We start from the raw sequence: 24,996 nt of genomic DNA on the forward strand, positions 1-24,996 counted from the left end.
CTTTGCCTGTTCTGTGCAGTAATGAGGGCTGATATGAGAAATGAGCAGCCTTGAAAGATTTTGTTCAGGTTCATCTTTTCAAATCTCTCCCATCACACCTCGCTCTAACCCCCCCCCTCCCCCAACACCTCTCAAAAAGACAGAGGAAGAAAAAAAATCATCATTAAAACAATTGATGAATGTAAGGGAAAAGCTGTGTTGGCGTGGATAAAAAGGAAGATTAGCTGTTTACACTTTTCTTTTCAAAGGGGTTGATCAGGGTGTCTTTTTCAGCTAAACATCTTAACTTAAAGCCCAGATGTCTCGCATCTTTTGCCCATCATCCGTCTCCTTGCAATTTTTTTCTTCAGAAAAAAAAAACAAAAAAAAACTCTGTTTGAAACTACAGTCATTGAACAGCTGCTGGAATCCACTGGTCAGAAATCCACAGATACGCAATATTTTCCATTGAGAGGGTTGTTCATTTTTTTTTTTTTTCTTTCTTTTAAATTTTGCTCTGACATCAAAGGAATTTTAGTGAAAGCAAATCAGCAGGGAGGAGCATTACTGTCTGACACACGGAGCGTTGAGTCATTTGTCTTTGAATCCCGATTTACTCCATTCTGGCTCAAAATGTCATAGATTATTTCAGGTCTGCAAAGGGTGGGGGGGTGGGGTGGCCCTTTCAATAAAAGTTCAAATGGCGTAAAATGGTGTTGTGCATGAACCCATTGATCAGAACATACCTCCTGGGAGTGTATTATTGCTCTTGTTTGCATTTCTCAGCTCTTCCCCCTGAACTTTATTAACTTTCCGCTCCGCTAATTTCCTTTTACTGGAGGTTCTTTTGCTCGTCTCCTGACCTTCACAGTTTAGCCAACACAGTTTTACTTCTATGGTATGGTACCATATCTGACTATGTTTGTAACTTGCCTGTGTTGTGTCTGCTGCACTTTACAAGCCTTTGATTTCCTGCTCTACTTGAACTTGAAAGGCTAGTTCTGAATTCACTATTGCTTCACATTACTCGCTACACTCTCATGTCAATTCTCTTTCCCTTGCGTCTGTCTCTCACAAGACTGATGTTTCTTTCACAAATACAATGCCTCTGGATGCTTCTGCCAGCAATGTTCCCATGTCAAACTCGTATTTTCGCTTCGTCCTCGTCGCAAATTATTCACATTGTGCATCAAAGACTTTCCTGGCTTACAAAACTCAATTCCCTTCCCTCCAGCCATGTATGTGATTTGAAGTGGGTTGAATAGCTGGTTATGAAGTTCGTAGTAATGGTATATGAGATACAGAGATATAGTGTTTGTATAACATCGATGGAAAACTCAGATCATATCTGAAACACACGGTAGCAAAAAGAGGAAATATTTTATTATGTCTGATGCAATGTAGTCCATGTGCCACTGAGTAAGGGGGTTTGGGATGATGGGTGCTTCAAAGCACTCATGAAAATTCATTCTCAAATATGTTCCCTATGCTGATGACAGGTGTTTTCATGCACAATTTGCCACTGAGCTGCCTCCTGCTTTAAAAATTAATAGCCAATTTGATCACCAAGCTCAATTGTGCATCTGTGTTTTTAGAGTAAGAAATGCCAATGTAAAATATTAGAATGATTCAGAGATAAATGATATTTTCATCTCTTCTCATAATAATTTTAGCAGTTTATAATTGTTTTGAACACAGCTGATGGATTGCTCAGCTAAACTTTTTGTTTTTTGTAATTGTGAGCTTTATTTAAAATAGTCATTATGGTGTTTTATTTATGAATTTGTTTGTGCATTTTGTTTCTATGCATCATCAGAAAAAATAAACAGGCTGTGTTACCTGCTGACACCAGGTCAGATGCTATAAAAATATATCATATTTAAAGAAATTAAACAAATTAAACTCTGCAGCTAAAAAGGGAAATTAAGCCTGGATCATGATCAAATAAATCAAAAGCATCTCCAGTTTTTATAACAAAGCTGATGAGTCTTCACAAAAACTGTATTTAAAAAAAAAAATATATATATATATATATATACATATATATATATATATATATATATATATATATATATATATATATATATATATATTCAGAACTTGAACTGAGGTGGCAAAACTAAAAATAGATGACTGCACATTCTATTTCAGATCCCAGAAGGAACAGAAATAACACACCTGGGTCTCAGAGGACTTGAAACCAGTGTCTCACATCCAGATGCTTTTTTGAAGTGTCTCGTGGGAAAAGGACTAGTATTGTAAGGTAAGATAGAGAGAGAGGGAAATAGAGAAAGAGACAGAGAGGTAGAGAAAAAGAGAGAGTGAAAGAGGGAGAGGGAGAGAGAGAGAGAGAGAGAGAGAGAGAGAGTATTTCACCGGGTCTGTTAGGTCTTCTCGTGGAAAACAATTTTGCATAAGCTAATTCTATCTCTGTCTTGATTTTTGTTTTGCTGTTTTCTGACTTGCTCTATTATGACCAGTGAGAGGAATGAAATCATAGATCATAGATTCTTCGTGATGTTAAATAAAGAAATAAAAAAAGGAATAATTCTGATCTCATTCACAAGATCAAAATCATTTAAATTATTTGTCTGGACTCACTGCATTGCCATAAACACACATCATCATGAAAGCTGCAAATGACCACAGCTTAAAATGACCACATCTTAAAATTGTCCCAAATCATACTGGTGACATCAAGTGGATAAATGGAGACATGACAATATAATGTCTACTCTTGTCACAGTGAAAAGCAAATGTGGTCAGTGATTATGCTGCCACAATATATATATTATATATTATATATTTTCAAGATTCAAGAGATTTATTTGTCATGTGCTTGATTGTACAAGTACAACGGCACTGAAATGAACTGCAACAACTCCGACAACTGTGCAAACGTATCGCTATACATTAGTATAAAATTATATTATAAAATTATATTATAAAAAAAAAATATAAAGCTACATACAGGGAGAGTAATGGAGAATCAATTTAATAATAATATATAATAATATAAGCTATATACAGGGAAGCAAACAGTTTGCCTGTATATGGCTTATATTATTAGACATATAAATAAAATCAAATGAGCTAGGGTACATGATTTGCAGCCAAGAAAATGTTCAGATAGATCAGAGAAATAGGGAATTTCAGAAATGTAATGTTGTTCCAGCTAATTCGTGCTCAAGTAGAAAGGAAATTCAGACTTGTAAGATGAGCCACAAACTGGATTTTGTTATTTGCCTTTTGTATTGTTCGTAGTCCATACTTTCACAATCTTAAACAAAAGACACCGAAAACCTATTTTATGAATCCATATTTACAATTTACAATTTGGTATTTGGCAGACGCTTTTAGCCAAAGCGACTTACAATAAGTGCATAATTGTTCAAGTGTGTCTTATCTGAGTTTTCCTTGTGAATGTTCTCGCTGTCTACTTTATTGAGCTCTTTACCAACCTGTTGAGTTTCTATAGAGTAAATGCCCTGGCGCCTCGTAGATCGCCTGGCTAGAATTTTCTTGTACAGGTATTCTATCCTCTTCTCCTCTTGGTTTTGGAAGAATCCAGAGGCGACCTTTCTTCGGAGGCGCCTGGCATAGACTTCCAGGAGGGTCATGATGAAGCTCAGCAAGTAGAGGCAGGCCAACAAAAGCACCACCTCTGCATTGGGTTCCTTTGGATTCACAGAACACGGTTCTGTCTGAGAGCCAGCGGTGAAATTATAAACTCTGTTATGGTTCACCACAGTTTTCTCACCACAGCCACGTTGAATAAAAAGACAGGCAATATGAAAATAGTATGATACCTATTTGAAAAAAAAGAAAGAAAGAGAAATATTCAGTTAATTGTTTCTCCATTGGAAAACACTGTTACAGAGTCAACTGCTTGATGTATTGTGTTAAATGTTCAATACTGTGTTCTTCACTCTCTGTCCAGTTTCGACATACAGTAATACAAGGCTATTCAAGAACTCTGGGGTTCATATTATTCTTTTTATTTTTTTAATCTTTTGTGAGGTCTTATCAGATAGAACAAGTAATAAAACATACCGTGTACTGGATATTGATATTAACTGTTGTGGGAGGGATGTCCAGAAGGTGTATACTTTGTTTTACTAGAGAGTATACTAGATAATCCAGAAAAACCAGAGAGAAAGTCACAGCACAGTACAAAAGGATAAGCAGGGTGGGAACTAAACATCTCCACAGCTCCTGTTTTGTCATTTTATAGCTGGTAGACTTCAGTTCATTTTCCAAATTTTCCTCTTCAATCTGGATCCCATTTGAGGTGGCTACCTTCCTAAGTTGACCAGTAATGTAAACATTGTCGAACTTGGCTGATGTCAAGTATGATTTCAAATAGTTGACTGATACAAAAAATAAGTAAAGGACAAAAATGAGAGCCAGGATTCGGCTTGACAACAATTTCATTTCCTCCATGAAATGCTTTTCTTGGGAAAACATTTCCTCGAAACGTTTGCTTACGGTTACAAACTTCTTTTTGACTTCTGTCAAATTAACATCAATGGACTGATCAAAATGCCTCATCTTTTGCACAAAGTTGCCTTGCGCCTGGTCGACTTTGGTCGTCTCCGAGATGACATCGGTTTTGACCCTGTTGAGTAAGTCGGAGGAGTCGATGAGACTTTTGGCCAGGTTCTCTGAATTGCATTTCAGAATGTGCATAAAGGCACTGACATTGGAAGCCATACTGGGCAAGACGTTTAACACCACCATCGTTATGCAGGCGGAGAGAATGAGTTTTCGCCCTTGACTGGTGCATAAACTGGGTAACATCAAGGTGAACGAGCAACGTAAGGGGTGAACTAAGATGGAAAGAGGGAAGACAGTCACAAAGTAGATCACAGCGGCAATGGTAGATTTTTGTCTGTCGTACTGAAGGGCCCCCGACATCCAGGAGAAAAGTAGGACATCGGTAACTACAGCAATGATGAAACATAGGACGATAAGGGTCAGTAGTTCTCCTGTACTCTGTGGCTTAGGCTTGGAGTAAGATAACCATAAATACCCCAAGCTTTTTCTCACGGAGGCCCTATAAGTACACAAAAAAAGAAAAGGAGAGGGACATTCTGTCATATAATCAAACAGTCTCAAGCGGCATTTTGATATTTTTAGCACATTATTGTCAGAGTGTGTAGTAACGCTGTGCAATCTTGCATTCCAATAACATAAGAAAATCTGACTTTATTGTACTGGACCAGAACGTGGGGGTTGGACTTGTGATGCTCCGCACTGATTTGATCAGACTTCTTCTAATCTTATGTGACCATTGAAAGGAAATCACAGAATGATCAGACAGATGCTGGTTAAAGAATAAATCTATCTTTGAGTAATTCCTGTTATGCATACTTTCTGCATGTAAATAATTTAAATGCTAAAACAAAATATATAAAAATTGTGGATTCCAGTACATCAAATTGTTCAATAGATTTGAATATCATCCCAAAATGACTATTTGTTCAGATCATTATACAAGTTAATAATGGAGAAAATAACATGAACGGGAACGCACATACAGTTAAATGTAGAAGCAATCATTGACAATACATAGCTAAAATCATTACAGGTACACTATACATACACAATACACATACAAAAAAAGAAAAACAAATCACCAAGCACTAACCAGCCAGAGTATTTGTGTTACATATTTGCATTGTCCTTAAAACAGATTATTTTAACAGAATACCTTGAATCACAATATGTACCTGAGAGCGGCAATAGCTTTATTATCTGTAAGTGCAACTATAGCGTTCACAAAAACTTTCAGTCATCCGTTTCAATTACAGAACTTATCTATACACAACACGTACCTGACTAAAAGATGAAATTGGGTTATTTTTCTCATACTCCTCATTTTCTTCACATCAGTAAACTGGCACTGATGCCTGAACATGTGAGGATGAGGTCCTCAACGTGGCAAAGAAAATTTAGACTCACAGTCACAGGAGAATTTATCAACATGACTTGTCAGCTGTTCATTGGGGGTGATTTCCATTTCCTCTTCAACAGACGCAGAAAATAAACATGTGCCCCGTCACATACACTCACACATACACCCATACACAGGTCATCACATGAGCAAACAAAACACCATTTAAGGAAGCACACCGCTTGGTGTAGAAATGACTAAGAACACTGTCAAAGAAATGAGATCCCACGGATTGTGTGTGAGTATTTGTCTCTTTGTTTGTTTGTTTGCTTATGTTTGTATGTAAGTTATGTATGTATGTATGTATGTATGTATGTATGTATGTATGTATGTATGTGTGTGTGTGTGTGTGTGTCTCTCTCTATGTGTGTGTGTGTGTGTGTGTGTGTGTGTGTATTTAGTTTTAGATTTTATGGAAAATTGGGTTTTAAATTGCAAGCCAATTAACCAGTACACTGTTAAAACAGTACACAATTTAATGTAGATAATGTAGATAAAGTTCCCCACTTTAGTACAGTTTTTATGTGCAATGCTATTAATATTTTAATAATTTTAATACTTTTTAACAGCTTGTTCCTGTTTTTTACTGTTTCAGTTTTCAGGTTAAAAAACTTTTAAACCACAGTCATAAAGAGAACTCAAGCGAACATTTCAGTGCATTCTGAAACCAACAAATATTTCCAAACAACAGCAACTCCGTTCCTTTTTCATTTTCTAAAGTGTCAGCAAAAACTTTGTCTGCATTTTGTGGTGCCCTCCATGACAGATGATGATATTTCTGCTTTACGGTTCTTTGTTCCTGCACTATCATCAGTCCTGGTAATCGAGGTTACCTCACTGTGGCTTCTCTTTCACATCAAGTAATCTTACAGAAACCTTGAGAGACGTCAGAACATATGACACAGCCACAGGCCCAATGCCACAGAAAGTTCCTGCCCTGAAAAATTAAGTTAAAAAAAAAAAAACACTTCCTAATCCCTTTTGTAAACTGCCTCCCCAGGCAACCAAGACAACGTTTGTCATTCAGTGAGATTACCACAGATTATTATATTATTAGTACATTACAAATTGACTCACTCTTCAGATTTTTTTTCCTTTTTTTTTTTTTTGGCTCAAGTTAAAGAAAATTTCTCAACTGTTGAGTCAGAGTGTGAATGTTGTTTCCATTTCATACTCCTTATTCAAAAAATCCCTTATTTAAATAAAGCGCTTTAGAGTGATCATTGACGATCAATACCACAGAAATGTGGAGCATGCTGGAGATTTATGGCCTTATCCAAGGGCACATAAGCAGTGAACCTTCTAGTTACAAAACCAGTTTCATTATTCCTCTTACTTTTTGGTTTCAGGCAGTGCCATCAAGGCAAGCAAGGCAAGCACTGCTTGCTTAACTTTCTAGTGCGAAAATAAATATCAAAAGCATATCGCTTAAGGGTGGTAATTTACTATGTATATGTACAATACACAATCTACTACCGTATACTTTAATACATTTCTCCCACAACCCACACACTGCCCTCTTGTGGCGTTTCTGCCCCGTTTCGCTGTGCTTTTCTGCTGAGAATAAGCTGTGCTTGCCTACAGCTTGTTAAACTCAACAGCGGGTCTGTTGAGCTGACGTCATGGGTCCGATTGAAAAATTGGTGAAGGCAAGTGGTTTTAAAATCTCTTGCCCTGTCCTGGCATCAATTTTTGCATTAAAAGTTTGAAAGAGCACACTCGTGCTTGTGTATTGTGACCGTACGTAGTAGCATGCTACTTTTAGCAACGTTTCCACTGAACTTTCTACAGTTGATGTCAGACAGCCAACATCAGAAACATAGGAAAGGCAAGCGCTCTTGAAATTGCTTGCCCTGTTCTGAGATCTGTTGTGTATGTCCTGCAGGGCGGTAAAACGACTGAAATGGTCCATTGGTAGAGACTGTCATCCACTAGACAATTTTAATAGCATTTTTACCAGATTGAACAAAGTTGTATGTGCAGAAAGGAAAGGGGGGGCTGACTTCTGCTTGCCTAAGTGAGAAACCCACCGCACGCCACTGGCTTCAGGTCTGTTCTTACACTGATTCATGTTACTCACATAGACAAGTGATTGTTGTACACCAGTAGAACACTGTAAAAAGTGTGGAACCAACTTAAAAAACATTAAGGCAACTTGCTGCTTGGTTTAACGAACATACATGCCATTATTGAATACGTCCTTTTATTTAACTCAGGGCAACTAGAACCTATCAAAAGCCAGAATTATCAAGTTGATGCAACTAGTTCACCAAGAAAATTTGAGTTGGTTAACTTGTGCTTTTCAAGTATAATGATTGCTTTTTTCACCCACGCACTCTCTTAGACATGGACAGCTCACCACATTGGGATCTTCGAGACGAGACACTGGCTATCCGAGACCAGGTTAAAATAATAGCATCTTGGCGAGATTCTGATTTAGAGGCATTAAGTCATTATCTCACAGATGATACCTTCGCACTATTGACTTGTCAGCGAAGCACTGCACCAAATGCAAAGTAATTGTAATGACGACTGTAGTGACTGTTCTCCTTTTTAAAAACTCTTTTCAATCACTGTAGATGGTTCGCTAGGTCGAATGCAAGTGGGGGTGCCCCATAATGCACCACAGCGCTAACCTTGGATGTTGGAACTCCAAAATTTTAAGCTATACAGAATACGTCAAGTATTGACTCCTGTTCTTGGGAGTTCGGACTTAGCAAGTTGAGCTTGGGAGTCCAGATTCCTGATGACAGGGTGACGGGGGGATGCAGTGAGCTCAATCTGCATTTGGAACAGCAGCGTCCTTGCTGACATCACAGCTCAGCTCGGCTCTAGAGAGCTGATGGCTAGAGCTAGCTTGGTCAGCTAGCAGATGTCACATCTCAGAACATTTAAAGGAGGTGCTATATTTATCAACCCATGTTTGAAATGTGAAAGATGATTTTCTCGCCTGAAAAATCTTTAAAACTGCACTTGGTGGCCAAACAACAGTCATAATACGAAACTTACAGATATCAGTCCCTCCAGGATTTCACAATGTCGCGATCACAACAATTAACGCAAATTCAACCAATCCCTGTGAATTCTGCACGCCCTTGCAATTTTGTCCAATCATTGCAACTTTTCTGCAAATCTGACCAATCATCGTAGCTTTTCCGGGAATTTCACCGACCATAGCAGTGCCTTGCGCAAACCGCTGAGCCATACGTCACCAAACTCACTTGTTTTATGTTGTGAAGATGCAGAGAGGTGCGACACGAATGTCTCACATTTACCCACAAAAATAACTGCTAAAGAAACGGTGACCAGACACCCCGGTTTGTCAGGGATCGTCCCGGTTTCAAGCGAGGTGTCCCAAGTCCCAACAAATATCTGTAAAACACTAAAATGTCCTGGTTTTCAACATTCACTACCAAGTTGTCTGTTTTCACCCAAATTAAAATAATAATTATAATGCCATACTTCAGCACTTTCAGCGCTTACATACACGTTTATCATGTTCTATCCCAGTCCTGATTACCTAACCCAATAAAAAAATAACAACAATGCACCACGTGTCTGAATTCAACAGTGATTTGTCTGTATGTGTGTCAGTCAATCAATGTGTTGTTGTCAAAGTTGTTGCTATGACATTTGTGGCTCTGTCTGACAGAATCTGTCAGTATGCTAACGGTTAGCATCATGCCGAAGAGAAAGTCGGTCCTTTCTAAAACCCCCAGAAGGCCACCCGTTTCTTCATGAAGTAGCCGGCAACGAAAATGCTGCATTCTGCACACACTGCAGGAGTACATTCTTGGTCGCGCATGGTAGAAATGCTGACATAAAAGACAGCCAAACATAAGTCTTGGCTACAAGCGGGAAGTAGTACTGTTGCGAACTACTTCAGTGGGGCAAACTCTGGTGACAGATTCAATTACAATTCAAAAGAAAAAAAAATCGCAACTATTTTTGCAATTTTCACTTGCTCTTGCAATTTCATTGCAAAAAACGCCCAAGGGCATCGCAACATGCATCGCAAATTTTTTAGAAAAGCTGCTGCAAAATCAGGCATTTTAGGCCACAACAATCCCAAAAAAGGCCTGTGAAATCCTTGAGGGACTGAGATATGCGCTAGTTCCTCTGCCGCCATTGCCACCACTTTGTGTGAAATGCATTCTGGGAAACTGGACTATCTAAGTCCACACAAGTCACATCCTGACGCATTCTTGATAAAACACATAAATCGAGGGCACATCCGGGTATTTGATCTGTACTTGGTTAGATCCGAATTGGAACAGTACCTAGGCCGTGACTGATGACGTTTCACAAGTCCATGAGAACGCAAATACAGAGAAGAATGCATATTGAGAAACGGCTATAGTGACTTATTATTCTGGAGTTCATAATCCAAAAGTGATTTGAAATTAATCAAAAGTTTTTAGTTTACATGACTCAAAATTGGATTATGTGTTATAAGAACTCAAAATTTTGACGTCAGTAGAATTTATAAGGACATTAAGTTTACGCAACTCAGTAGAATTAAGTTATATGAACATTTGGATTTACAGTGTAAAATTAAAGCAACCGTAAGGAGTTTCGTCTGAACCTAGTGACCTAACTAGGTAAAAAACAACAGACATGCCTTGCAGACATCAACAAAACTGTTCCGAACATTAAGCTGATGAATATGTTAGCATTGCCAACATTTCCCTGTTTTTTGGTTTTTTACTTCATTGTTTGCAGTTCTGACAATGGGCGCCCTCAGCCAGCTTGCAAAGGACATTCCCTCTCCCCCAACATCACTAAGTTAATGTTACTCTAGCGTTTAACTCAAACGGGAAAGCAAATAGCAGTGTGAAATGACATACATTTCTAAGTGGGTTGCTAAAATTACCTTAATGAGACAAGAGAAAACTATATAAGTTAAAACCCTAGTTATATGTGAGGTTAGATATGCTTTGTTGGATAATTTCCTAGCTAACTTAGCTTGCGAACTAATTTAGCTTGTCTGACAGACATTTGGTTAAACCTAGTTCACCTTACTGTATGTCCTTGCTTAAACTCGGAAAACTTGAGTACATTTTAGAGAACATGTTGCTTTAGGAATATGGTAGTAGAATTTATGTTTCTTGAACAGTTTAATTTAAAATTTAATTGCAAAATTTAATTGAGTAAATCTTTATATTTTAATTTAGTGCAATTGACTTCTATGCAGAAACACTTTTTACAGTGACTTTAACAAACCAAAAAGAAGACATAGTTTTATTTGTATACGTTTAATATCCTTTAGTTTTGATGGGCATTACTAAGTACATTCACATAAATTTGTATATTCTCAAAGACCCATAATCTTCAAACCAAGCAAGCCTTAACAGAATTATGTAAATTGATTTGTCTGCACATTCCCAAAAAAAAAAAAAGTGCCATGTCAGGGTGAGGTTTGTTGGTTACTTCTTAACATGTCTCATGACCCTTAATAAGGTAAAAGCACTAGTTCATCATTAACTCTGTCATGTCTGTTGACCCTTGAAACATGTCCTAGAGTTATTGATTGGTGAAAACAGAAAAGAACACTGGACACTCTAAAGTGAAAACATTGTTCTGTCTGGATTAAAAAAACACCCTTAGAAAAGAGTAACAACAAAATGACAATAAAATTAGAACTGTACCTCTCATCTCTGTTATGTGCTTTAATATACCATGTACGTTGGCAAAATCTTCTCCCACACTGGTGAGGTATATGTGGATGTACACTTGTAGTATTGTGATACCCCTCTCTTTCTACCTCTCTGTCTATCTCCCTCTCTTACTCACTCACCTACACAAAAGTTTGTCTTACTATGCTTCTATGTGGCTGAAACAAAAGCGTCTAACCCTAACATGAGCAATGAGTACTAAGAAACATTTTTTTGTGAATTGTATCTTCTGTTAAAAGCATTTTTCCACACACATGGCCCTCACACACACACACACACAAATATGCATACATGGAAAGTCTATTACCTTTGAATCAAAACATTAAATGATAATTAAATGTTTTTGTAATGTATGCTGGTCTTTTGGAATGTTCTAACAGACTACTTATCCTTGCTTGAAGCAAAAAGGCTTTATGCTTCCACATTTACCAAAAAAAATAACTGCTAAAGATACGGTTAATTCCACAGTATTCGCTGACACAACACAAGGTGGTCAAATCTCTGTAAGCTACCATCCAAAAAACTGTATCCTGGAAAAGCTCAGAAGTTTTTTCTCAGGGGAAGGAAAAACTCCTAAAGAGATATATCTGTGTATGTGTCTAAAACAAGCCCAGTGGAATAGCCAAATAGCAGCGTAAACAACTAATAAACAAAAGAATTAATACCAAACTTCTATACAGAATAATTGTATTACCTTCATATATAAAATCAAGAGCTTTTATAATGGAGATCTGACGGAGTGATCACCTCCAATTACATTAAACAAACACAAAAAATTCCTTATGGCAAGACATCTAATCATGAAGTTTCTGTTCAATACACTAGATGGCACTGGTCTCCAGAAATGATACATTCAGTGGACAACACTAAATCACAGTCCAAGCTGTCTTCATGTAGAAACAGTACTTTGTACCTACAGCAGTATAACCTTTCATTTCAGGAGAGACGGTTATTCAAAAATATAGTGAGTCCTTATGAAATGTGTGAAGTGACGTGTCGAAGGCTAAAAGAAGTTAGAAAAGCTAAAATGAAAAAGAAGAAATAAAATTTCCAAGTAAAACACAATATAGAGAAATGTTGACAGGTCAAAGTGTTACATTAACCCCAGTGACATAATCCTTTAGAAAGCATATATAATCTGAGCAGGATGGATTTTAAGAACCTAAAGCTGGAATGGAAAAAGACCTGTGATGGGAAAAGGTCAGCGTTTCATTACACTGAAAAATCAAACTTTGTATTCATCAAACGCTTCTAACGTCATTCATAAAATGGCATCCAAGAGTATAAAGAACTTAACATGTTCAGAGATTAAAGTCTTGTTTTCAGAGGTCAGAATCATTCATGGCATTAAGGGATCTGTTAAAGGCATAGACTGGAAAATTACAAGCATTGTAAACGCACTGGTCCGTACCGTCACAGAAGAAATAGTTTGATATGAAATTGGATTAAAAAAAAAAAAAGTTTGACCAAAGCAAGGCAATGTGTGACTGTCGACAGGGGAACTCTCAGTCAAAGAGGGACAGGAAAATGCTTGTCAAAATATATGATGTTCCACTGTCAGTTTGGAAAGCTGACATTGTTAGTGTACTTTTTTAAAATAGCCTTAAAAGCCAATTTAAAAAGTTAATAACATTGTTATATTAATAAATTGTGAATTATAAATCGATCAGCAAAGTAAAACAGTCAGACATCACTGTCAAGCAGTGAACAGTGTCTAAAAAGTATAGTAAATTATGGAATGTGATTTATATAGGCTATGCAAACTCAAAATTCCTTCAAAGTAATGAAATACGTGTGCTCCACTTGTAAATTTTGTTTGTAACTATAAAAAAAAATCTAAATATGAGGAAATGATTGAATATGGCAAATTCATTTAAATGACTCACAGGAGCCATTTAACATCTGGTCTCCTCATACGAGTGATTCTTGCATGAAGCCAAATGTTGTCAAATCTCTGTAAGCCACCATCCATGGAAAAATAATGTATCTTAAGAAACGTTCGATTTTTTAGTTTTTTTTTTTTTTGGTTGTTATTTTTTTTTAATTATTAAAGTATTATTTCAATGGATAACAAAGACATTTTAGGAACCAAGTGCTTCCTTCATTAGCATGCTTATCAGGCACAACACTGAGAGAGTAAGTTCTCTAAGATCGGGAAAGGGTTCATGCTAACTATATCAGAATGTCAGCGTGGACTCCTCTGATCCTAGAGAACTGAATGTCTTGACTGACAAACAAGAGAAAACAAGTGACAGTCATATTTTATAGTACTATACAGCAAGGAAACCCATATCACATACTATATCACACTCACATTATTATATTACATTATTATATATTACATTATATTATATTATAATTTTCGTAGATACAGTGGTTCTTCCATCGATCAAGTTCTTTGCTCAAAATATTTTTTACCTCAATGCCTTCAATAGAATTTGAACAACTTACAGTACATTTGAGAGCCTTCCATAAACTTGCCCTAATAACTCCTACACAGAACCATCAGCAATGCCTAGAACTGCCAGTGGTTCCATTTGCACTAAGAATTATTCTACCTCACATACAAAATAAATGAATGAAGAAAATACGTACTGTACTTTTCCTCTTTTTTTTTTTCTTTTTTTTTTTGGTTGTAACATTCAGCTACCCAAATGAAGAGTGCAGGGTTTGGTGGACCGTACTCCATTATTGCATCTACAGGGAGGTGTGAAGTCTCTCTCCTCTCTATCCTGTACTGTTCAGGGGTGGCAGAGTGGCCTGGGTGGAGGTGGTGTTAAGAGGATGAGCCCAGTCTGGATACGTGTGGAGTTCAAACATTTGCATGGCCCAAGTGTTCATGGCCAGCGACACACACATGATACCCAATAGGTTCATGACGAAGCCAGTCTTCACCTGCAAAGAGAAGCATCTCAGGCATACTGACGGAAAACCACACAATTTCTTAAAATATTTTACATACTGTTTTCACATGTCTTTCCCTCCATTTACCATGTCTTTGACCATGAGGTGTCCTGAAGCAAAAGCGATGGAGTTGGGAGGAGTGGAGACGGGCAGCATAAAGGCGAAGGAGCAGCCTGTGGTGGCTGGGATCATGAAGTAAAGAGGATTCACCTTCACTCGTATCGCCTGTCAATACAAAAATCGCCTGTCTGTTAATACAAAATCACTGGGAATGCTGAATTTAACTTCCAAAATGTTGATACATTTAGCTCAGAGTGCACAATACACATTTCTATAAGAGCAATACAGCTTCTGAAAGTCTCTGAGGAAGTCAAAGAAAGCTATTCAGAATGAATACTTTTGTCGCTCTTGAATAAAAATGTAATTTTAGCAGCATTTTAGCCCATCTTAAAACCTTCACTTTTGGGAATTTAAAGGCCATAACATCTTCTTAAAATCCAAATGGTGTCTTTGCGAATTCAGCTGTTATGGTTGAATTTTAGGTCACCAAGGGATTCCACATGTACTGCGTTTAGCAAAGAGCTCAGCAATGGGCCATATGCTGTTAAGTAATGATCAGAAGGCACACAAACACTTTTTATCTCTCATTTAGCTTGAGGGTCTATTTACTTTTCCTTTGGTCCTCAGGTGACTCTTCTTATCTACTGAAGTACAAGTAAACAAAGGGATCGGATCCAATTGGGGAAAGGTAAATTTAGAACCAGTAGTGCTAAAGAGCCATAGTCCATTGCCTGGAGATCCCAGTCCTCCCATAATTTAACAGTTTAGACAAGAATTGTACTATGAACACTATCAGATGTCATATGTCCTTGTGAACCTGTCCTTGCCAATGCTCAGAGACACTATTCATTTAGTACACAGTACAACAACCTGTGGCCATGCACACTGGGCAATAGAGAAGCTGTGGACTTCAGATGGGGTGAATCCTTTTCTAGAAAACACTGCTTAGCCTTTTTTATGATTAGGATGAATCTACTCTAGGGAGAACTATGTGGACTGCTTATCTCCTTCAAAGCTCCAAAGGGATTGCTATTATTTTGGAATATTTTATACTCTGAAATGCCAAGCAGAAAATTTCCATACAGAAGTTTTCTGATGAATCTTTGGGGGGAAAAAACCACACCCAGACAATTGCCCAGAAACTTCTGTAACTCCACATTGATGAAAGATATAAAACAATGGACTAATGGGTGCTGGTAGATGCTCTTTGATCTCACCAGTTCAGCAATGACTGGGAGGAAGATGATGATGGTGGCAGTGTTGCTGGCAAATTCAGTGAAGCAGGCCAGGAACGCCACAATCAGTATGACTGCCACTGCGGGCGGTACCTGAGCCAGGGGCTGGAGGTGACCACCAATCCATGAGGCTAACCCAGACTCCTTCATTAACACAGAGGAGAGAGGAAATGCAGTGTTCTTTTAAAACATCATTTCCTTTTTTGCAAATAGCATTACGAAGCAATCTTGAACCATTCTGATGCCTCACTCCGTGAATGAAATTTGACCAAAAGGACCAAGTCCACTGAACTTCAGTCGAGTTCGTACCTCGCAGCCTTTAGCCATGGCGAAACCTCCTCCCAGCAGCAGAATGATATTCCAGGGCACACACTGCTGGGCTTTCTTCCATGATAACAATGGGACGTATGGAGTGTTGGATGCTGTTGTTCACAAGACATTTGTTGAATTGCATTCCATCATGACTTTTAATTTTCATTGAGATTGTCTTAGTTTGTTAACCTTGTTAAAAATGAGTGAAAAACTTCATTAGAACACAAAAACGTCAGCTGTACAATTCCACTGTCCTTGACTTCAAACAACCTTGACTATAATTCTAACATATTTTAAATGGATTTTAGAGATTAAACTCAGGATTTAGAATTTTTGAGAACTATGTAAATCTAACCACACGTTTAACCATTTGTTGATTGTGTAAATCTACATGGCACAATGCCTTGCAGAGAGAGAGAGAGAGAGAGAGAGAGAGAGAGAGAGAGAGAGAGTGTGAGAAAGAGATTTTTGAGAGATTAGTGTAATCACACAAACAGTGGGCCCACAGTCTCTTTTCCCAGTGGGACACCTCTCAGACAACCTAAGCTAAGTCATTAACATTCTTCAGCTTATTTACTGTACTTCACAACAGCAGCTGGCAACAGCTTACCACATTAACCAACTAACTACATGGGCAAAGTCTGTCATTTTCATTGCAGTATAGAAAATAACCAAGCACTGGTCAGCACACACACACACACACACACACAAAAATCTGTCACACTGAGCTGTGAGTACCAAAATAACTGTGCTACTAACTAGATGCTTTTAAGGTACTATAAATTCACTGATTCTCCTCCACGATAAGTTTGCAAATGTGTTCAACTGAGTGTAGTCTTTTTGAATTCAAAACCAGCTGTGAGCTTTTAAATTTAGAGAAGTATGCAGAGGACTGTAAATCTCGCTGGTGAATGTGATTTTAGAGCTTAAACTCAATACCACTAACTGCATATTTTAATTCCTCATGCTCTATGGTCTCTCAAATTTGTCATGTGTTTAGTGACCAGTTTCTAGAGATTGATCGAGAGGTTTCAAGCGATGTTTACCTCACTGTTACATTAACACATACAGGCAGATACTTTATAGCTCATATTCTTGGCTCCAGTCCTGGTGACCTCTTAAATTGCACCTTTTGGCTAAGGCACTCTCAGGGCACATATGTCATGAGGTCATGGGCTAAGTAAACAGCCGTTGAGTTGAATCAGGTGCAATACTGGTAGGCTAGAGCTAAAAAGTGGCAATTTGTGAGTCCCCAGGACTACAGCTGAGAACCAGTTCTGCAGTTCTTCAACAGTTCTACAGGTCTTCAAGAGCTCTACAGTTCTTCAACAGCTCTACAGTTCTTCAGAACAAAAGAGATTCAGGCACTCACCCTGACGGTTAGTCCACCATCGGAGAGACGGGCACTCAGAGGGAAAAAAGAAAAGTATAGAAATGATGATCACACCGGTGACTGCATCAGACACATACCTGCAAATGAAAGACGGCAATTGATTTATTCATTTACAAACATTAAACCATTAGATCTCAGTTCATTACACTGAGAGATATATGCCTTCAGAAATACATGAAATAAGGTACACAGGCGATCTGAGTGACAAAAAAGACATATATAAAATAGTAACAAACAGCTTTATAATTCAGATGTAACTATAAATATACAGATGTGTTAAAGTCACATAAGCTTCAGAGTAACTGGGTGCAGTGCCTTCAGGGCAACAGGATAAACTCCTCAGGCTGAATAAAAACACACAAGATATCCATTTAATTATAGTGTAAAAATAGTCTGGAAGTATTTTCATTTTCATTTTCATTGGATGTTTTTATTCAGTTCCAGAACTTTTAGTTCCAGTTCATCTATTTCTGCCCCTGAGTTTTTCAAAACAAATTAAGCATTATTTTCCAAGCAGCAGTGTTTCCTCAGCTGAATCCCCTGCTGGCTGGTTTGGGCGGATTTAAACTTTGGCTAACTGCTTCATTCCTTGTTTTGTACTACTTCTAATACTAAGTGAACACACTCTTAATGAAGTCATACCTTCATTGGCCAGGGAAGCAAGTGCAGCTTGAAATAGAACCATCAATATCAGATTCTGTATCCTCTATCTCATAAAATATGACATAGTTAGACAAACTGATGCACACAAGCACAGTTAATGGAAACACTGCTGTGTACATTTTGAAATCTCTAGACAATACATTAAGGGAACATATAAAAACTGAGAATATATATCAACCCCAAAACTGGTTTGATTCAAACCAGAATGTATCTTTCGTGTCATCTTTTGTATTCAAAGAAGGTGTAGCAAAGAAGCCAGTTGTGTTTGTGTAATGAAATTACGAAAATTCATGTAACCAAACAGGAAGGCCAAAAAATGCCCTGAGTTAGTGCAACAGGAAAGTGTCATGATCCTGGAAATTATTATCAACAGCTCTTTTAAATCACTTACAACTTTCAATACACGTCAGGAAAAATGTTCATCGTGGCAAATGGAAATTAGTTACAGTGAAATGTTTTTCGCCCACTGTTTTTCAGTGATGTGGACCCATCAAGCTTGAAATGCATAGAGTAGACACCCTGCAGACACATAAAGGTCATCTCACTGGAAGAACCGGTATTGAGGATGGGATGGTTTAGACATCCTGTTTTTTTTTTACATAGCTCTGTCTCCTAGTATTAGTGTGATTGGTGTTCTGTGGGCGAAAGTCTACTGATGGAAGCCGTGACCATTCTTGGTACTTTCTTCAACAAGTCATTGATTTTTTTGAAGTTCTACTATACTTTTTACATTTAAGGCATAAGCAAAGAAAAAAACTGTCTTAGCCTCGGTGTGAACTTTTACTTTAAAACCAGGATTGGGACACACTTTCACATTTACTCATTAAAACAGAACTATGAAATTCCTTTGGAAAGACACATTTTGTGTAATAGGCCAAGAAATAGTGAAGTGATCACAAGAAAGATTAATCTTTATAATGCCCTTAACAGTACAAGATTATAAGGGGATTTAAAATGACTTGAAATAAATGTTCGAAATGTTTCAAAAGGTGAATCCAGGGAGCCAAACAAACAATAGATATTATTTTTGAATTCATTGGTTGTTATACACTAGTAGGCAGTCAATGGTTTCTAATCAACTGTCTGTCTTACCCTTTGTTGAAAAGTATGGCCCAACCAGTCACAAATTTGGGATCTCTTGTGAAAAGTAGAACAGCAAATAAAATGAAAAGGAACGAGATGGATCCCTCTGCAAAACTGGACAGGAAAATGGAGAAAGTAAAAAACCTACATAATTGCAGACTTATAAAAAATGATGCATCAGAAAATAAACAGACACAACAATGTTTATGTGAAATGAATAGACAAATGAAGTGAAATTAAAGAAAGAAAGAAATACATTAAAAAAAAACTTCATTTGCATCTTTACTTGATGGGTCCAAGTTTTTTGTAGTTCTCATCAATGACTGCCTTGGCTTTGGCCTCTGCAGCTTCTCGTTCATCATGTTTGTTTATGCATAATCTGAAAAGGACATGTGATAGGGAGATCACGAGACATGATCAACATTTGAGGTTTAGCATTAACAAAAGACCCAAAACCTTCATCTAGCCTCTGTTCACCAGAGGTCAGGGTTCCTATGCATTAGTCATGTTAGAAGTTTGGCACATACCAACAGTTAACTTAAACTAAAGATTTTCCTGCAGTCACTGTAGTGAAGATCACTACAACTCTGAATATAGTATAATCTTTACAGGTCACAAAAGTTTCCTCATAGTACGTATTTGGTGTGGTCTCTTCTTGTCATTATCATACTGAAGACCTGGCCTAACCTCGTGTTGAGTCCTCCGTAAAGAAGAGCGATCCATATCCACCCCACAAATAGGAAAATGACCATGAGAGGGAAGGCAAAGATAAACCATGAGCCAAAATTGATGAGATCACACTCTGGGAAGTAGCTAAAAAAAAGTAAACAAACAAACAAACAAACAAAAAACAAAGATGAAATCAACAATATCTAAAATTTTCACTTGAAAATATGTTGAAACCTAATAACGGAGCAGCACAAAAGACCTCTAAATGAAAACGTGATGATGAGTGACATAGTTGAGACTCTAACAGCCAATACAGCGACGACTGTGTATGTCAACATGGTCCCTTTTTTTTTTTAAAACAGAACTATATATTGTTCAGACTGTGTGATCATTGGTCTTTTTGACTGGATTCATTTACAAGTGGGGAAATACTGGATACATCCTATATATACCTTTAGAAATGGTTTAGAATTTCTTTTTTTGATACCAGAGTGTATATAGTACTTTACATTTGAATTAATAATGTGACAACCACACAACCAGGCTTGAGTACTTTGTGAGTAAATGAGAAACCTAACAAACCTTTTTTTCGTCTAGTTTTTGACCTTTCCTTTACTCTCTCCTGACTCGCTGAACTCTTTACCCTTGTGTGACTGCTCAATGATTAGTGTTTGCTTAATGAATGTCAAAAAACAGAGGTTTCCAAATAGAGGAATGGAAAAGTAATGAAGAATTTACAATGTTTGATCTTGTGATCATGTCTTTATTCAAAAAGTGACTACCTCTTCAGCTGACCGACAAGAATGAGGTTGGGTGCAGTTCCAGTTAGTGTTGCTGTCCCACCGATGCTGGCTGCATAAGGTATACAAATGAGGAATCCTTTCCACACCTTCATCTGGTACTCTGCCTCTTTCCGGATCTCCTCAGGACTCCTCTGGTCAGGTCGCTCTACACCATCAAGCCTACTGGGATTAAGAGTGAAATGAAACGAAAATAAAATTAAATGAATTGACCTTCATGAAACTGAAAACACATGATCATGATCCTACAACAGTTATATTTTATGTATATGTACATGTGTCTTGGATCAGTCCATCAAAAAATATCTATATATCTTCACATCTATAATCTTATCCAATGCATTTGCTCAAATGGCTGGGGAAACTCATTTAAGGTAGTGATGTGGTACAGATGGGTAATAAATTGAACAATTGCTTTCCTACCTGTCTTCCACTGTCAGTACTTGTTTTTCAGAGGGAAGAACATGCATCTTTACTTGAGATTGACCTAACAGGGGATATAAATGCAAAATGGAAGATGGTCTGACCAACAAAAAATTTCTACATATGAGAGATCTTCAGATGATGACACTTAAAATAATTGTGCTGAACATATAGTCTTCAGAATGTGTGCTATTTTTCTAAAGAAGTCACTTATACCTGATGACTACTGGGAAAATAGTAATTGTTATGTATTGCTTTTGTCATGAAATTGTGTATGACACAATTCATAATTATCATAATTATTTTTCAAAACATTATTTTACACATGCCATATTTTTGCTGAACACTGGGTAGTTCCATAAATTTGATTTTTTTTTCATAATTATAACAGATTATTAAAAATCTGCTCAGAAATGCCATGTTTATATGGTGCAAGGAATTTTTTAAAATGCGGCTTTGAACAGGACTTGCAATCATGTGTAATAGAGTGTGAGTTTCCAAACTTATCTAACATATCCTTTAATATTTAATAGCCTGTGAAGACAACTGAGACAAAGATGAGTTGGGAAAAAATGGTTGGTCAAAGTTCATATCTTGGTTAATGTATTTTGCTTTCACATGTGAAAAGGACAACGAAATAGTACATCTTACTTTGCTCAATCTTCAAAAGAAAAAAAAAGCAGAAAACCATTTCAAATCTCTAAAAGAAATTGCTTTCTTTAGCATTCAACTGCTCTTCCATCATGCATTAAAGTATATCTTAATTTACTCTGTTACTGCATATCAACAAAAATTAAAAAAAACAAAACATTTTTTCTCTTTTCTAACATTAGGAAAAAGAAAATTCAAGTTTGTTCCATGAAAGAGACCTATTTTTGACCTCACCCTCAGGATCCTCCTTGACTTTGCAGTTCTCTTTCAGGGTCTGCAGGTCTCCAAAAAGACTCTCCAGAATGGCATTTGCAATGGGCAGCATCATGGCAGTGGTGGCTGTGTTACTGAGCCACATGGACAGGAAGGATGTAGTGATCATCATCCCTAAAATCAGCCTAGATAGAACACAACCATGTCACTCATGGTCACAAACCAAACTACCAGCCTGTTGATTTTTTTTTTTTTTTTTAAATACAGTTTATACTTGGCGAGGGCATAAAGCATGTGTTACATTTAATTATGAATTCTCTGCACAGAGTGTAATAGTGATGTACAGTCCAGTCAATTCGATGGATGTCTTTCACAGGACATTTGTTACACCATATTAAGATAATAGCATCATAAAGATTGATCTCTCAGTGAAGAGTAGTACTAAAATCCTTTGAAATCCCTGGACCAACAACAGCAGCAACAACAATATCAAAGACAACAACAACAACAACAACAGCAATAACAACAACAACGACAGTAAAAACAGCAAAAAATCTTCATCTATCTGAAGTGTTCTTGATACAGAGCTCAGATTGTGTCTACCCTAGTGTTTCTTAGCTGACAGTGATATGTGTCTTACATAAGAACATGAGGCAGTGTGAATGTACCCCCTGCCATCTTTCCCTCGAAACAGCATCAGCATGACTCTTTATCATGTTTAATATGTACATAAGCTCAGTGACTCACGAGCATCAACTACTCACCAGGCAGGCTTCACGCCTACAATCTTTAGCACCTTCAGAGCGATCCTGCGGTGCAGTCCCCATTCCTCAATGGCCGAAGCCATCACCAGACCACTTAAGAAGAGGAAATTGGTCTCCAAAAAGTACTGGGGGCAGACTTTTTTGGAGGGAAGAATGCCCATGGTGGGGAAAAGGCAGACAGGTAGCATGGCGGTGACAGCCAGTGGAAGCGCTTCCGTGCACCAAAATACAGCCATAAGAAGAACCACATAGAGACATTTCCCTTCCTGAAAGAGAGACGAGAGCCTATAAGTGGATGGATGAATGGCTGGATAGCTGACTGGCTAGCTTGCTGGCTGGCAGGATGGATGCATGGATACATGGGTCAATATTTGACCTAAAGGGACTTTAATAATTGAAGTTAGATTGTCTTTGTCCTTACAGTAGCATCTAGTGGATCTTTTTTGGTGTGTGAATGTCCTCATATGTCAGGCTCTTGGTTGTTGGTTATCTTAGCTAAACTCACCTAAGATAAAACATTATTCTTATTGAAACTAAATATGTTTCATTTTTGAGAACTTCCACGTGTCCTTGTTTATGTACCTTTTTAAAATACAAGCAACATTTATTCAACATGCATCAGTAAATGAAGTCAAACAACTCTCTTATCTATACTTTAAATGAAGACCAGACAGGGAATGAACTCTGACCTTTCTAAGCTACTCCTGGACTACGTGAACTCTGCAAAGCACTGAGCAATATTTAAAAGGGGAACCTGCGGTTTTGGGGTTTTTTTTAAGATCAAAGAGGACCAAAGAGCATCACATGGTTTATCAGAGTATCCCCAGTCCGAATAAATAAATTCTACTGCTTTTTTTGAACTAGTGCCAAGGCATTGGATTATTACAACAAACACTCAAAACATTTAACAGCTGTGGTACCAAAAACTGACGCGTGCTCTTACATTAAAAATCGACAGCTGTGATATCAACACTGACACGACCTTACATCGAGAATACATCAAAACAGTGTTAAGAGATTTTATAACAGCAAGCATTAAATGTAGACCTGCAGAATGGCAAAACACACAAAGATGAAACTCGTTTTACAAAGCAATGGGGAAAGATACTGTACTTGCTCTATGGAATGATACAGCATTTACTCCTCCTTTGTACGCAAACCTTACTCTTTTCACAAGCTTCCACACTGTCAAATCTGCTTCTCCGGCAGTCCTTAGATCACAAAAACTAATCATAAAGTGAGATCCTCAAACAGACAGCCTCGGAGTCGCCTATTTTTGCTCTGAACTCAGTAAATCTCTTTTAATAAACTATGTTGATTTGTGTTAACTTATTTAAAATTTCTCGAAGTTTTTATTGGTTCGTTTGGAAGTGGGGCTACCCTAAAAAAGAAAAGCAAAACTTTGCACACATGACGGTTAAGAAATAAATCTGCACGCAATATCTTGTGCAATATATGGAAAAATCTGTACCTGATATAACATAATTTATTACAAATTGTTGTATTTCAGAAGTAGTAGAAATGACCCCTCCCCTCAAGATACGGGGTAAATTAAATAAATAAAAAAACCCACCCACCTTTACCGGTAAAACGAATAGCAACGGAAGCAGAAGAAGCGGTGTCAGGAAAAGGATGAGTTGTTTACGCACGCACCAGAGTTTCTTTGAGAAAACGTTCAGTGCTTCCATATCGAAACGAAGCGGATTCCCTTTTAGATGTGCGGCAGTGCGATTCAGAATATTTAAGCCCCCTTTCAACTTTATCACACTTTCTTTGTTGTTTTAGCACCCCGGGAGAAGATTAACTATTCGTTTACAGGTTAACTCTTAGTACGTAATTCCACATGTTGAAGGACATTCGTCTTCTTCCGAAAAACTAGCTTTGACAGTTAGGGGTATCTTCAGTGGTGTAAACACTTTTTTCCCGTGCTTGCAGCTTCATCAAAGTAATGAGTCACATTTGAGAAGTAGCATTAATTCCAAACAAATCCTTTCCCTTCACAGGGCACTGTATTGTTCACCAACTTTGTTGTGTTATGTTGACCCAGACTGAAAGATAGGCTACTCATCTGAAAAAGTGAAATGAATGGAGAGCAAGACAGGTCTAAACACAAGAAACTAAAATAGTTGTTTCAAGGATATATATTTGAGGTTAATTCAATTTGTATAAATCATCAGATGTTTAAGTGAGTAAAATCTCTATACATTCAGGTCTGT

The 24,996-nt window shown here is 37.5% G+C and overlaps 2 protein-coding genes across 5 annotated transcripts; both read right to left on the bottom strand.

The window, feature by feature from the left end:
- Nucleotides 1-2,603: 2,603 nt before the first annotated feature.
- ocstamp (osteoclast stimulatory transmembrane protein) lies at nucleotides 2,604-14,299 on the bottom strand. The gene is made up of 5 exons (XM_030785200.1): nucleotides 14,261-14,299; nucleotides 10,760-10,808; nucleotides 4,033-5,042; nucleotides 3,441-3,656; nucleotides 2,604-2,612 (listed from the first exon to the last, which is right to left on the bottom strand). Exons 1-5 carry the CDS (start codon nucleotides 14,297-14,299, stop codon nucleotides 2,604-2,606), a joined length of 1,323 nt encoding a protein of 440 aa, XP_030641060.1.
- Nucleotides 13,956-24,496, bottom strand: slc13a3 (solute carrier family 13 member 3). 4 transcript variants are annotated; one of them, XM_030785667.1, is made up of 13 exons: nucleotides 24,358-24,496; nucleotides 22,781-23,046; nucleotides 22,038-22,201; nucleotides 21,153-21,171; nucleotides 20,712-20,894; nucleotides 19,948-20,073; nucleotides 19,547-19,639; nucleotides 19,270-19,374; nucleotides 17,494-17,591; nucleotides 16,119-16,231; nucleotides 15,792-15,953; nucleotides 14,602-14,739; nucleotides 13,956-14,505 (listed from the first exon to the last, which is right to left on the bottom strand). In XM_030785667.1, the coding sequence occupies exons 1-13, from the start codon at nucleotides 24,466-24,468 to the stop codon at nucleotides 14,338-14,340; spliced, it is 1,746 nt and encodes a 581-aa protein (XP_030641527.1). In that variant the 5' UTR covers nucleotides 24,469-24,496; the 3' UTR covers nucleotides 13,956-14,337. The 4 variants fall into 4 exon arrangements, with proteins under 4 accessions (XP_030641527.1, XP_030641525.1, XP_030641524.1 ...); XM_030785665.1 differs by having other exon boundaries at nucleotides 20,712-20,891; nucleotides 21,153-21,216; XM_030785664.1 differs by having other exon boundaries at nucleotides 21,153-21,216.
- Between the last annotated feature and the right edge of the window lie 500 nt (nucleotides 24,497-24,996).

The sequence above is a fragment of the Chanos chanos genome, chromosome 9 (genome assembly GCF_902362185.1).
Source record: "Chanos chanos chromosome 9, fChaCha1.1, whole genome shotgun sequence".
NCBI classification, from domain to species: Eukaryota; Metazoa; Chordata; class Actinopteri; order Gonorynchiformes; family Chanidae; genus Chanos; species Chanos chanos.